Source organism: Eurypyga helias, unplaced genomic scaffold, assembly GCF_000690775.1.
Source record: "Eurypyga helias isolate BGI_N326 unplaced genomic scaffold, ASM69077v1 scaffold17038, whole genome shotgun sequence".
In the NCBI taxonomy this organism is placed as follows: Eukaryota; Metazoa; Chordata; class Aves; order Eurypygiformes; family Eurypygidae; genus Eurypyga; species Eurypyga helias.
The window spans coordinates 3,530-17,665 of record NW_010269058.1 but is presented as its reverse complement, the minus strand read 5'-3'; the positions used below and the strand labels follow the sequence as shown (position 1 = coordinate 17,665).

At 41.8% G+C, this 14,136-nt stretch overlaps 1 protein-coding gene across 1 annotated transcript in view; it reads right to left on the bottom strand.

The window, feature by feature from the left end:
• Positions 1-2,181: 2,181 nt before the first annotated feature.
• Positions 2,182-14,136, bottom strand: part of LOC104514327 (serine/threonine-protein kinase B-raf) — a 13,881-nt gene continuing 1,926 nt past the window's right edge. The window contains exons 3-7 of the mRNA XM_010157971.1: positions 13,497-13,615; positions 12,575-12,706; positions 9,749-9,883; positions 8,759-8,912; positions 2,182-2,890 (exon numbers count right to left, since the gene is read on the bottom strand). Of these exons, the coding sequence (XP_010156273.1) occupies positions 2,868-2,890; positions 8,759-8,912; positions 9,749-9,883; positions 12,575-12,706; positions 13,497-13,615 (563 nt within the window). The 3' untranslated portion in view covers positions 2,182-2,867. The remainder of the gene's footprint in view (positions 2,891-8,758; positions 8,913-9,748; positions 9,884-12,574; positions 12,707-13,496; positions 13,616-14,136) is intronic.

The window sequence follows — 14,136 nt, the reverse complement described above, 5'->3', positions numbered from 1 at the left end:
AACAGAAAAACAAAACTACAAACAAACAAACCCCAATAAAAAAACCCCAAAGATCATGTGTTACTTATAAAGTGCTTTGCACGGACAAGGATAGCAGTTTTCCTTGTGCTTTTGCTATGGGCTCAAGAAGCATCCTGTAGACTAATGGGTAATGAATCTTCACAAAAATAAGTTCATTTTAAGCAAAGACAGAATGAAATTCCTAACAGTTACATTTCAGCAGACAATCTTCTGCCAAGCGTGACCTCGAGGAAGGGAACTACAGCTTTTAACAAGCTCTGTGAAACCAATGACTGTTGAACCACCTGCACATACTTGCTCCAGTAACAGTTTCTTTCGAGAGAATATTAATTTCCAGTACGCCCAAGGTGTACAAATCAGGCCTCAGGCCACAGCCCACGCAGGGGCGGAAGGAGACCGAGCAGCACCTGCTGCACCTTGGGGTGAATGCTGTAAACGCGCTCACCCGCCTGCCGACCCCTCTGGCCCCAGGCTCCCTTCCCCTCTTAGGCACCAGCCACAGACCATCACCAGGGAGCAGGCCGACTGCGCCCCACCGCCTGCTCGTTAGCTTCTCCACACTGGAAAAGTGGCTATTGCTACTATTTAAATTCCTGCCAATCTCAATAAGGAAAAAAAATGACCTTACAGCATCTGAAGACCCACAGCAGACAAGAGAAAAATTGTGCTTTCTTTTTTGTTTTGTTTTTTTTTTTTTTAAATGCATCCTGTACATAAAATCAATTCTATCCATGTACCAACATGAATCACTTCATTCTTGTAGTGACTATTAAGTCATTCGCTATTGCTGTCTTGCTAATGTTTGTGGAATAAATATGAATACACAGTATTTCAGTTATAATTCCCACTTCAGATTGGTCCGGTCCCTATAACCCCAGTAAATGTTTACTGACAACGTAACAGACTGCCAGCCGCACCGCAGAACCCCAGGGTTGTAAAAGCACGTTCCATGACTGATGTGCACTTCCCCCTTCACCTGGGAGCAGCCTTCTGCAGGCAGGAACTGTCCCACTCTCCTAGGGAGGGAAAGACAGCGTCCTCCTCGCCCAACACACCCACCACATTCACACACATCCGACTCCTTCATTTATTCGTTGTGATTTTGTAACACCCCCCATGCCTCCCCCACAAGCAAGAACCTCCTGGCTAGAGGAGGGGGTCGGTTCTCCTGCCTCACCCGGGGTGTCACAGGGCGGATACGCATCAAATTCTCAAAGTTCCTGTCTGAGCTTGAATGTCTTTCTCCTGTGGTCTGACTTGCCTCTGTACACATGATTTACACCCAATTCCACACACCGGAGAGCTCCGCAAACAGATCACGTCACAAGATATTCTACCAGAGGTAATCGGTGTGCAGAACTTTCTGAGTTGGCTTTTTCCCCGACTGGGTAACTCGTCAGAAAGCTACCGACCGTTTGAAAACCAGGATGGGAGGACAGGAAAACCGAGCGCTCTAACGGAGACACCGCCACCTTCATCCTAGTTTGCAAAGCGTACGAAAGGGAAAGACAAACGGAAGGGAAGAGATGACGGAAGAAAGCAGTGAGAGGAGAAGTAGTCAGCGTGGATCCAGCAAGTACCGTATTTTTTTTGATTTAGCAACTTGCCATTAGGACAAGATGCTCCGCATTTACACGCACACTTATCAGAGGACGTTTAGTTGACAGGATAAAAGTCCTTTAAAAAAAGCTCTTCAAAGTACCAAAACATAATTTTCGGAATGTCTAATTCTAGGGGGGGTTTTGTATTTGTATTCAATTCAACCTGAGAACTTTTTTCCCCGTTTATGAAAACATTACATGTTGGTAAGGTACCTGGCGTTAACCTGCACCCTCATTTAAAATAAAACTTTTAAAGTAGGTACATACACCATTCACAGTCTGTATCAGGAATTCTACAGACTTCAGATGCCGTGGTGGCATCTTTGATAAATACACTGTATCATATGATACCAAAGAAAAAAAAAAAAGTAAGAGAGAGGACAATCTTGCTACATTTTTTGTGTTTGATTTTAAACTTCAGTTTGTTGCTGGACCAACAAAAGAAGGATCTACCTTATCCTTCCCAAAGACGTCGTATATGCACACACCAAGAAAATACCAGAAAAGGAAAAAAGGTTAAGGTCGGTGGTTGCTGTTTGTTTTTTTGAAGAAGTGATAAAGTAAATCTGAAAAAAGGTGCAGCAGCATCCCCTTTTCCTTCAGATTAACCTCTTCGCCTTTAGAATAACAACTTCTCCAGCTCCCATCGCCCCACAATTTCAATTTTTCTGGAATAAACCCCAGTAATATAGACAGATTTAGCTGTTTGACCTTGTAATACGGTGAAAAGGGGATACTGCGTTGTCCACAAACCAGTGAGTACACCAGGAAAAAACAGACCAGAACGGAGGATGATTCTTGTAAATTAGCACTCATCAGATATTCAGCCTCTGATGGTACGTTGTTAGAGGGAGAAAGCCGACCGGCAGACCATCCAAAGCAAGTCTCCTAAGTTGCAGCAGCAGATCCATCCCCTCATGCCCGAGCACCACAGTCAGACCGCCAGGGCCCTCTCCTCTCTCCTGGGAATGATGCCAACGGCACAGGCAGCCACTGCGGGTCTCCGAATGCACATGGTGGTTTGTGTTGAAGGAGAAACACTGGCAGCAGAGGATTCTGGTTCCCAAAAAGGTACTTTTTCCCATTGTGTTGGACTGGCAGTTTCATTCTGCTCCACTTTTAAGCTTATGGATATCTTTTCTTAATTACTTTTAGGTTTTGCGGAGCAGAACAGAGTTCTGATGTTAAGAAACTGTAGGAACACAAGACTTAAATAACAGAGTGGGTGCTGCCATGGTGCTGTGGCTACTTGAACGCTGCAAATTCTCCTGTAGAGGGAGGACAAGAGCTTGGTTTAAATACAGGTGATTTCAGTTACTGGCTGCTCAGAGATTTTCTCCAGGCTAGTCAAACATTAGGCTGAACATAAAAGGTGTTAAAAAATACACACTGTTAAAATTGAAGCACAAAAGAATACATAGCGAAAGAACACTGAATCCAGACCCAGCCAATTTTACCAAAAGAGAATTTCTTGAAAGCAAGCTGTACCCCATTCTCCCCAGGACAGAGGTCCAGAAGTCCAAGCAAAGTCTAGTTCATCGTGCATTTGAAAATAGAAACGTGCCAGTTCAATTTCACTTTAAACGCCCTATTGCAGATGCATCCTCCTGAAAAGCAACAACTGCAACAAATGCGGCAGACTGCAAACTAATTTCTGTTCTGCTGTAAAACTGGTTTAATAACAAAGAGCTACTTCATACACCCATTAACCTTTAAAGACTATATAAAGTGCCTTAATATTAAACCAGTATTACAGACGGCTAGAGTCTGATTTAGACACCAACATAGCCACCTGCTGTGAGAAAAGTAAGAAGAGTGAGATTATCTACTCACTCCCATACCAGAAATTAGGCCTCGCTAATAGGCAGCGCAACAAATAAAGCAGCCCCATCCTTTCTTCAAAATTACTGAATAAACCGTAATTCCTCTGCAGCGCTTTCACGTGCAATGACCTCCTGAAATTCTGTGCCGCCACACAGACTGGCAGTCTCATTTTGGAGATGATGAAATGAAGGCAGAGAGTAAAATCACTGCCCAGAGTCTTAACAAGTCTGCGAGAGAACTGAATAGAAGCCCAAACTAAGATAATCATCCTCTTAATCTTATGCTTTAACAAAAAAATTTTGCTGCCACCCACAGAGAAATTGTGTTCTATAGGATTTTTAGGGAGGGTTGTCCAACTACGTTTAACCAAAAGGACTCGGGAGCAAAAGAAACGTACATACAACTTCCTGTTGTTGGGCTCTGCAAGAATGTCAAGCTAGAGAGCACTCCTCAGGGCTCTCTACGAATGAAGGACTGATTAGCAGGCAGAAGGGACCTTTTGTTCTGCTCAACAGACACATGTGAATACCACTGTGTCCAAACAACTGCTCCCTATCTTGGTGTCCTTCCATCCTTTCAAGAGCAAGCGTTCTGTTGGTTTTGATTTTTCTTAAGATTCTTATTCTGAATAAACAAACCAGAAATATGCCTGCAAATGTAATTTTAGACTGATTGCATTAAGTCCATGCAATGTCTTGCTCTATAAATAGGGGAACCAAGAAAATGATCAGGAGTCTGCATGGGGAGGGGGAAGAAAGGGCATCTAGAGGGCGTGGTAGCAAGAGCTGATACGGCTGATCTAAGGGAACAAGAAGAAAGCAGGGAGAGTGGAGATCACTGCAGTGTCCCAAGTCTCACAGGGAGAGAGGGCTCTGTGTGTCACAGGAAAAGAGAAGGGAGCCCACCCAAGGTCTGCAGTAAGGCTAGCTGGCACAGGGCTGTGACAGACCTCAAGCTCTATGTGCCTTGATAGGCTGTCATGGTAGTTTGAAGTTATAGCAACAAAAGAATGGAAGCCCCACAAAGGGTTTAATCGCCTGTTTTACTAGTTCTACCAACAGAAAAAACCTTGCTCTAAAATATCCTGAATATGAGATAGTTTTCCTTGTTTCTCTTTGGCACGTCACTAATCTTCCAACTGTCTTCACAGCATCTTCTAGAAACACCTCAATTTTTGTACTCCCCCCCACCCCCTTTTTTCTTTTCTTTTAAGAAAAGGACAAAAAAGTCATCAAGTATTGCCTGTGAGGCTAATTTTTAAGAATGACATTCACGCTTAGCTACGCTTTCAAAACATGCTCTACTTAATTTATTTTTCAGTCTGCTTTCCTAAACTGCTGATTAAAGATCAATTTATAAACAAGAGATTGCTCCCTCATTACTCATCTTGTCCTTCTGCCCATTTCTGGTAATAATTCAGCTTTTAATAGTCGTACAGGGATTTCAGAAGATAAAAGATGAACCATTAATTGGGAAAGGGCAATGGAAAAACAGGTTCAGAAGTCAAGAAGCATTTCAGAGAGAATGGTAGCTATAAAATGGTGATTTTCAGACTTTTATGTCATTTATGTAAAACCTTAGCAAAGACATTTGCTTTGACAAGCCAGTGCTAAATCTCCCCTTTCAAAACTCAGGTACTAACCTGATCTCAAATCAATAGGAGACCAAAATAGTGAACAGGTTCATCTAATAAGGGGATTATGTTGATTGAACATGTATAAAACGTGGTTACCAGTCACAGCTTTTCCAAGCTGAGGAATGTAAATGGCTATACTTATCCACGTGCAGGAGTCCTCCATCCTGCTAAGTGTCAACAGGACCTTCTGGTTAGCTAAAACGCTCTATGTGACCTTTTCTACTCTGAGGATGTCTATACACCTAACTGAGCGGAACAGACTTGTGGAACTGGAGGGCATCTGCCAGTGCAAGGGCAAGGAGCTGGGCCTTGGCTGCTCCAAATGAGATCAGCTTACCATGAAGCTATGAAACCACATACTTAGCGATTTGGGATGTGTAAAGAACAACAGACATTTTTATTCATTGTGAGCCAGGCATTTGATTTGCTTTTTACCAAGCAGAACTTCAAATACTCGCTTTGACTGGTAACAAAGAAACTCCTTTCCAAAGGATCTGAAAACCAGAGCCCTTTTGAGTTAGTTGCTACAGTCTTTTCACGCTCGTCACGTGCCAAGCAAGTGGAAACCACTTGTGTGAAATGCACACTTCCAAAACATCTGTACTAAAAAGATGAACAAGTTCTTTCACGTTGTGTCCAAACAACCTATTATAAGGGCATGTTCTCAGCGAACCTGCTGTCCATGATCCCTGGAAGGACTTAAAATGGAGTTACCAATCTCTGCTCTCACAAATGTGTAAGTTATCTGGATTCGTGAGATTACTAAGATGTATTCCTAACATCTTAATTGTATTCCTTACCCTGGGGTAGATGCCATGTTTGTCAGAAGAATCATAAGGAGAAGAATGGTTCCCTTTCAGGCTCATGCCACCCTTGTCTACTGCAGTAGGCAGTAACTGACTTAAAGGGAAACACCAGATTCCAACACCTTGCCTGGATTACATTCACAGACACAGAAAAAAGCATGACAAAGAGGCAGTTTTCTGTTGGCTCTTGTGCTGATCTTCTAGTACAGATATCATCCACTGGCTAAATAAATATTTGGAACATACGCTGGTATGGATAATTGGTATTCTCAAAAGAATATACAGTAGCACGCATGAGGATCTGGTCCTTCTAGAAGGTACCAAGACAGATTTTGTTTCTGTACTGAGATGCAAGGAAACAATGAAAAAACTAATCTCACATAGTGTAAAGTATCCCTCCACAAAAGCCTGGGTTCCTACAGACCCGTGTTCAGGACTTACAGGTGTCTGTTCCTAAACAATCTGAGTTGCATCTTTGAGAACACTGACCCAAATCCACAGGCATCTTCCTGTGGATCTGTTCCCAGATCACAGTGAAGCAGCATTTATAAACTACACAAGTTAAGCCCCTAAATGCCTTTATGTCTGATAAAGTTAATGAGCCACAAAACCCAGTCTCCTTTTCTGCTTCATAACATGTTCAGCGAGAAGCTAAGATGACGTTATGGCCGTGGATCCCAAACCGTGCTCGACGTGCAAGAGCAGGTGACAGGAAAAATTCTAACGCAGCGGCCATACAGCAGGGAATGGGGCCAAATGTGCCCAAGGGTGGCAGCATTTTTCCCCCTGTAACCCTAGTTCCTATAGCACAGAAGAACAATCTTAACAACAAGGAGGGTAACACTACCCCAAGGAATAACTTGTTTGAACTGACCTGCAGAAGAGTAAGCCCGGACAGGGTAGTGATGATGGTTCTCTACCCTGTAACTCCCGGTGTGCTTAAGCCTTTCCCGTCAGGGAGGACACATTTCTAGATTCTGCAGGAGACCCAGCAGCAGCACCCTCTTGCTCTCACTGAAATGAGCACTGTAGTCTGCACTGAATACCATATCCCAAAGCTTAACTGGCACTCCACCTCACTGTTTGCAATTTAAATGAGTAAGAGGGGGAAAAACACACTTAAATCCTGTTCTCATTTTAAGATAAGCCTGCCAAAATGAGGTGAAGCTACCAGGAAGATGGGAAACAGATTTTTCTGAAACAATAACAACTTTCGTCTCCCATAATTATTTCCATAGCAATAGATTTCAACAGCTGAATTTTCTTGACTAACAAAATGAGAAAAGTTAGTTCCCAAACTGTTCTAACAGCAGAAGCCAAAAAGACCATTAGAACCCAGTCAGAAAACGCAGAAATTGGCTACATCTCTTCAAGCTCTCTAACTCCGCCTCCTGTTTCCAAAGGCTCATTTGCCAGACAACAGACAAGAAGACCTTTTTGGAATTCCTGATCTGTTTGAAAAACCTACTGCTCGCCACATGTAAACTTCTCTGTATGCCTGTACAAAAGCCATTAAGAATACTCCTGGTCCTTGAAGTCCTAACAAGAGCAGCAAGAGCTTGTTTCCGATGCTGAAGAATCTGCGAAAATTAATAACTTAGCAGTTTAAAAACAAAAAAGACCACGAAACTGATTTTAAATACGCAAGAACACAGTCAGTAACATTACTGTTTTCATATCTGACATCAAAGACTGATATAAGCTGAATCACCTCTATGATTCACCTGTTTCAGAGAAAAATACAATCTGACAGGATCCTGGAAAGGGTCTAGCTGTCTCTGTTAGGTACCTTGTCTAACTGAGACACTTCCAGCCAGACTAGCAGCTTTTATATGGAAGTAAAAAAACCAATTTGCCACTGAACAGAAACATGCTTAGTGGTATTATTAAACCTTTCACCTTATCAGAATTTGTGGTATAATACTGATTCCCATAAAAACAACTGCTTTTCCAAATCCTCCTTTCCTTTTATGGGTGTTTGCAGCCTTTTTCTCTTAAAGTAGTTGGTTATGCTCAAATTTTTTTTTCTTTTTAATTTTGAAATCCGTGCTACTTGAAGGATACAGGCACCATTACCAGTAATTTTCTTGCAGTTCAGCAACAGCAGATTCAGAATTTCTTCTATGTTGCACTGTTACAGAACATTTTGAGATGTTCTAAACTATTGCAGGTCAGAGTATTTAGGCAAAAATAAAAAGCAAACCACACCCCACACCACCACTCCTCTGCAGGAAGAGATGTTCTCTAAACAGCACTATTTTAAACTTCAACTTTCAAAATAAGTCACACGTCACTAAGGCCTTTCTTTGGATTCTGTGTTGTATCTGCTCACTTCTGCTGACCGCAAGAAGTTTTAACTGTGGTCGGCCTTGCAGCTGTTTATGTTTCCAATTGTTTCCCACACATCGAAGGGAATTACTGAGGAATCTAAAGCCTATTGCTCAAATATAATGACCTCAACTGAAGTGAAGAAACCCCACCATAGCTTGAGTAGATTAAAAATAAAACACACTCCTGTGTAACTAATTCCAATCAACAAACTAGGCAAAAATGACGCAGGCAAGCAAAAACGACACCCAACGACACTACGAGGATTTTTGCTTGTTTTGAAGTGACTTTTCCCACTTCTCTCATGTGACCTTATAATTCTTCTCGTGCCAGCTGTTCTCAGGGCATTCCTTGACAACACTGACTTGGTGCTCGGGACATTCAGCGCCCGGTGTGTTAGGAAGTGAGTCTTCGTTCCCCCAGCAAACATTAAAACCACAGCTGGTAGGAACTGAGAACGTACACGTGTGTTGCACGCACAGGAACACACCAGCACACAGACACACGCTTTCACACTTCTTTTCAGTGTACTGGAAACCCACCGTATCCCCCTGCTTGGATGGGTGTTTTTGGAGAAGCACAAGCATATAGACTAAAATCCTCTGTCTGGAAGCCAGCCCGGTTTAATGAGGGCTCAGATGCACTGCGGTGAATTTTTGGCAACGACCGGGCCAGAAGCTCAATGGAGGCAAGAATCTGAAACGAGCAGAAAATAAATGATCAGATCTGTTGTTCCAAAGTTGTAACAGTCTCTTAAAACCAAAGGCAGAACATCAATTAACTGCAGAAAAATATTTATGCACAAATTTAAACAGAAATTTCTAAAAATAGGTTACTGCATTGCACTCTGATGTTGACATCCTCAAAAAGCTGAAAAGGACATTTTGGGAAGAAACAGTCTTGTTTTCCCCTTTAAAAGGGCATAACGATTTCCCTCTGTAAGTGTAATGAATCCAGTTGCCTTTTATTTGCCTCCCGATTTAGGCACTAGCCCCTGTACCTACCGTCAGGCACAGCTTCGGCAGCAGTTTCCTTAATGCCATTTCCCATAACGCCAAGAGGGGGAGCTCCTTAGTTTTTAAAAGCGCTTTTAAAAAAATTCTTTTTTCCACCAAGAATCTAAGGTTCCCCCCTCGAGCTTTTAGAACTCAAACCTGCCTCAGCAGGCATGATAAATCAAGTTTTGTGACAAAACTATCAGTTTCCCTTCATAGAGTTTGGAGAGAGCAAGGAGGGGGGTATAAAGATTTCTGAGAAAATACACAGCAAGTTCTAATCTGCGGTTATTAATCTCACTGTGTCCCAGTTGGAACTTTCTCCAATACATACATGCTTTACAACTAGACAAGGCATTTTAGTACCTGTTTTTTGAAACAAAAATGAACATTTCTAATTAAACGGCACTAACCAGGTACTGAAGCAGTACTTTTAGGGAAGTCATGCTATAGCACTAACCATAAATATTTTGAATGGGCCAGTTTTAATATCTGAATTGTGAAGTCTGCTGAGAACTAAAGAGGAACATTTCTCACCTGTGGGAAAAGGGGTCTCTCATCTCTTTTCTTTTTTAAGCACTCTGCCATTAGTCTCTTCATAGCTTTTGGACAGTTGCTCCGTACTTTGCTGAGGTCTGGAGATAGGTATCCTCGTCCCACCATAAAAATTATCTTTGTTTAAGGGGGAAAAAGATGAAAAGGGAAGAAGATGAGTCCATAACCAAAGAGTAACAAAAGATGAACATTTTGCTAGACCATTTTAGTCCCAGCATCAAGTTTTCTGCTCCCAGGAAACATTATCTGGTACTGGAAATGCCAAGTTTCTCAGAGTAATGCTTGCTAACCTATTCAGTAGAGAGCAAAAAATTAGATTTTTCCTCCTCCTCCTAAGAAAGATTTCTGTGAAACTTGAACACTAGTAAATGGTTACCCATTTATGGCAATAACCATCTAAGGAACGGTTCTTCGCTGTCAAAAACTGTTATGAAAACAAGAATAAGCAACACTGTGGCAGGATCAGAATGCTTAAAAATAAATATTCAGAAGGAATAGATATTCTGGTTTCTAATATAAGTCAACAGCAAGTTCACACTGAAAGGTATTTTAAGAAACACATGGATTTCAGATATTAAAACCCCTTACCTTCTGAGAACAAATTCCTTCATAAACTTTTCCACCACAAAAGCTTATTCTTGACATCTGACCACCTTCCCCACACCCCCCCCAAAAAAAACCATGAAAGAGAAAGAGAAACTGCCTCTCCTCTGCAGAAGAGGAGACAGGCTTGGCATTTTCACAGTAATTCCTTTAACATGGAAGGCTTTATATTTCACTTAAGGATAAAACTTAAGCACAAACACAAGTAAACTAATAGAAAGCAGGAAAGCAGAGCATAAATATGGTTAATGTTCTCTTGGATACATAAAAAATATCAAACGTCATCATGTCAAGCCAAGGTCAAATGCAATGTGGTTTGAGTACTGCAGTTGCACTGACACTAAAAAGCTCCTTCAAACCAGCTAATCAAAGATCCATTCAGGCTGCAGCAGCTAATCACTACCTTTTCTGAATACTCAGCCAGACCCAGCAGGTGTATCGTACCTTATATTTCATGAAATGCAACTGTTTCCCATCTCGACACTGGCAAAAATACCCAACAGAAAACCCCCACATCTCAAGCAAGCTATACATGTTATTTATGCTAACACAATCTTGGTCCTTTTTCAACTTTCTGATTCAGTCGCATCTGTGTTGGCATCAAGGGGGAGTATAAAACTGCCATATGGTTTCTTTAGAAATCCCCACGTGCTAGAGCAGCATTTCATAGTAAAGAGCTGTCTACCCTGTCCCTTACCTCTGCTGCAGTAAGAATTATCATCTAGAAGTTACTTTTTTCTAAATAATTACACTATTTAAGTTGAAATTATTCGAAATCCATCATTATTTATGTTTCCAATGCTCTCTTTACAAATAATACAGGGATTAAACTTTTGTTTTACACAGAGAAAAGAGAATTTCACTACCAGAACAGTCCTAGTCTGTCTAGAAAAATCTGGTAAGGTGAGAGAAGCACTCTGAGGCGTGACAAGAACGACGCTTTGCTCACCAAGCAGCTCAGCCGTGTCACAGTAGCTGACGTAGATGCACCAACAAAGAGCGAGCAGTACTTACGCCTTTTCAGACAACAGACGGGGAGTGACACAACTCAAGACATTAGATCCCGTTTTATACGTCTGGCTTCGCTTGCCATTTAAAATTTGTTTCAGCACTCAATTGGGAGCACCCACATCACTGGCTTCATCTTTCAAGTCTCAAAGAGCAAAAGTAAAAAAATGCCCAAATACTGCTTCCAGAAGGCTATATCCACCTGGTCAGGAATCTGGATATCTCCCTTTTTTCAAAAGGCAAAAATAATTTAAAAGAGGAAAAAAACCCCATAAACCTACACACACCAACAAAAAACCCCAACCAAAACCCACACCCAGGGGAGTCACTCCAAATTTGATGACCTGGGATGAATTATTCTGACAAAGACGGAAGCAACCTTACAAAATGGCATTCACAGCCGAATGTTGCTATGGTTGCAGTTCTCAAGTACTGACAGTTAAAAACAAGGGATGCGGGCACAGAAACAACATAAATATATCACCGCCCAGACATGCAGGGGTTTACACCGAAGATCTTGATGCACGGATACTATTTTCAGACCAGACAGAAATAATGAATCAGATATGCCTTCGTAAATGTGCCTCTCCTGCGGAGATACATTACAGGCATGCGGTATCATTTGACTTAAGGAATATTTGTTCACAATTAAGTAATCTTCTTACAGGATTCACACGCTTGGGGAAGTCATATACTCCATCAAGCAGGATTTGAGAAATGCTGATATCCTGAAATTCAATTAGATGGCGCATGCATTTCTCCAGACTGAAATGAACATAAAACATTCAGCGAGATGACTGCTGTTCCATATTGTCAATCCTGTTGCTGAGCTATTATTCAGTGCCAGGGGAGGGGGGTGGGAAGAGGAATAACTGAACATATGGAGGATCATTTTGCCTTTGCAGAACTGTTCTAAATGATTACTATTAAGTAACCTGCTCTCTCCCTAGTAAGTATCCTGGCAACCAGCTCAGAAGCTGAAAATCTATACTTGAAAAAAAACCAAACCAACCTCTAGAGAAATAAGTAAATCAGTGCTACGTGGCTGAAGCAGGTCTAGAAAATGCAAAAGCGGCATCTCATAACATCAGAATCAGAACCACAAACACACAAACCATCAGAATGTGCACGGCACGGCGCTGGATCGATCTTTGTTTCAGGCCACAGCTGACAAGGGCTGTCCATCCCTTCCCTTACCTGGTCCCTGTTGTTGATGTTTGAGTACGGCAACTGTCCGGTCATCAGCTCGTACAGAACAATGCCGAACGCATACACATCTGACTGAAAGCTATATGGGTTTTTATCCTGCATCCTGATAACTTCTGGTGCCTGTACCACAAAGGGAAAGAATGAGGTTTTTATTTCACCACATCGGGCTGCACTTCACATACCGGGAACAAAACATGGACTTGTCCAGAGTGTAACAGGTGCAAGGCCCACTCCTGCCTTCATAGGTTACCGGGTCCTCAGACAGACTGGATGTTGACATGGACCTCAAAATCAACTGGTTCTTTGTAGCTTGGTGATCCCTTCATTCCTCTATGACAGAACAAAATGACCTTGTCCAGGGCGACAAGCTATTCTGAAACTGCAACTATATCAACACTGAAAATAATGCCAACTAATGGAGCCTGCCCTTTTTTCAGGGAGAAAAGGAGAAAGCAGAGCTGCGTAGGAGGTCGTAACTGTATTTCTCACTAAGACTCATTTACTAAGTTGTGTGACCTCTTGAGAGTAACCATGATTGAATCCTTAAGAGCATCTTACTTTTGGCTGTGCTAGTTCTTCTACACCTTTACAGGATGGTTTTTTTCCATGGCTTTTCACACCTTCTCCTCAACCCTGGAGGAATCATACCCTTTTTCCTTAGCCACCATTTTCTTTTCCGTTTAAACCTCAGAGTAAGGGATGAAGACAATGAAGTATTTTTGCTGACTACTGAAAAAGATATGCTTAAAGAAGGACTGGAAAACATCCATTTAGTACTTCATACTCCTGCTTGTCTTTTCCAGCGTAAGACAGCTTGTATGTGTCAGTGTGCTGGAGGAAGTGTCTCAAAAACTTTGGCCAAAGGCAATTATATTTGCTGAAACAAACACACTACTTGCCCCTGGCTTACCATCCATAGAATAGATCCAGACAACTGTTCAAACTGATGGGATCCGCTCCATCGCGATTTCACTGTAGCTAGACCAAAGTCACCTATTTTTACTGTGAGGTCTTCATGAAGAAAAATATCTAAGGGGGAAACGTTAAGGGAAAACAAACAAGCAGTACAGGTCCTATCCTACACAAACGATAAATAGCTACAAATTTGCAACATTAGACATTTTAACCATCCACCACCACTGAGGCAAGTTTTCATATAATACAGGTTGTAAGCAGCCCTCATGGTGAGTTACGGTACTTGTGGGCCACATAAGTAATGACTGGGCCAGTGCTGAACAGGCTATGGGCCCAGGTGGCTTTCTTGAAATGCCAAGTACTTCCTTGAAATGCCAAGTACGAGAAGCTGAAAATATTCCATGAGTGAACTGGCATAATCATTCATTACATGTAGAAACCACATGTTTCAAAAATCTCTGCCCTAAAACACCAAAACTTGCTGCATTATTACAATCACATCGATAGACATAATAAATATTCCTTTCTTTGCTTACTTTGCTATATTACCCCTTCTCAACAAAATTTCAACTCCACAAATATCCACACATGAACAGCTTTTCACATCAGTAAGTTCATTTCTGGCAGAAAAAAAA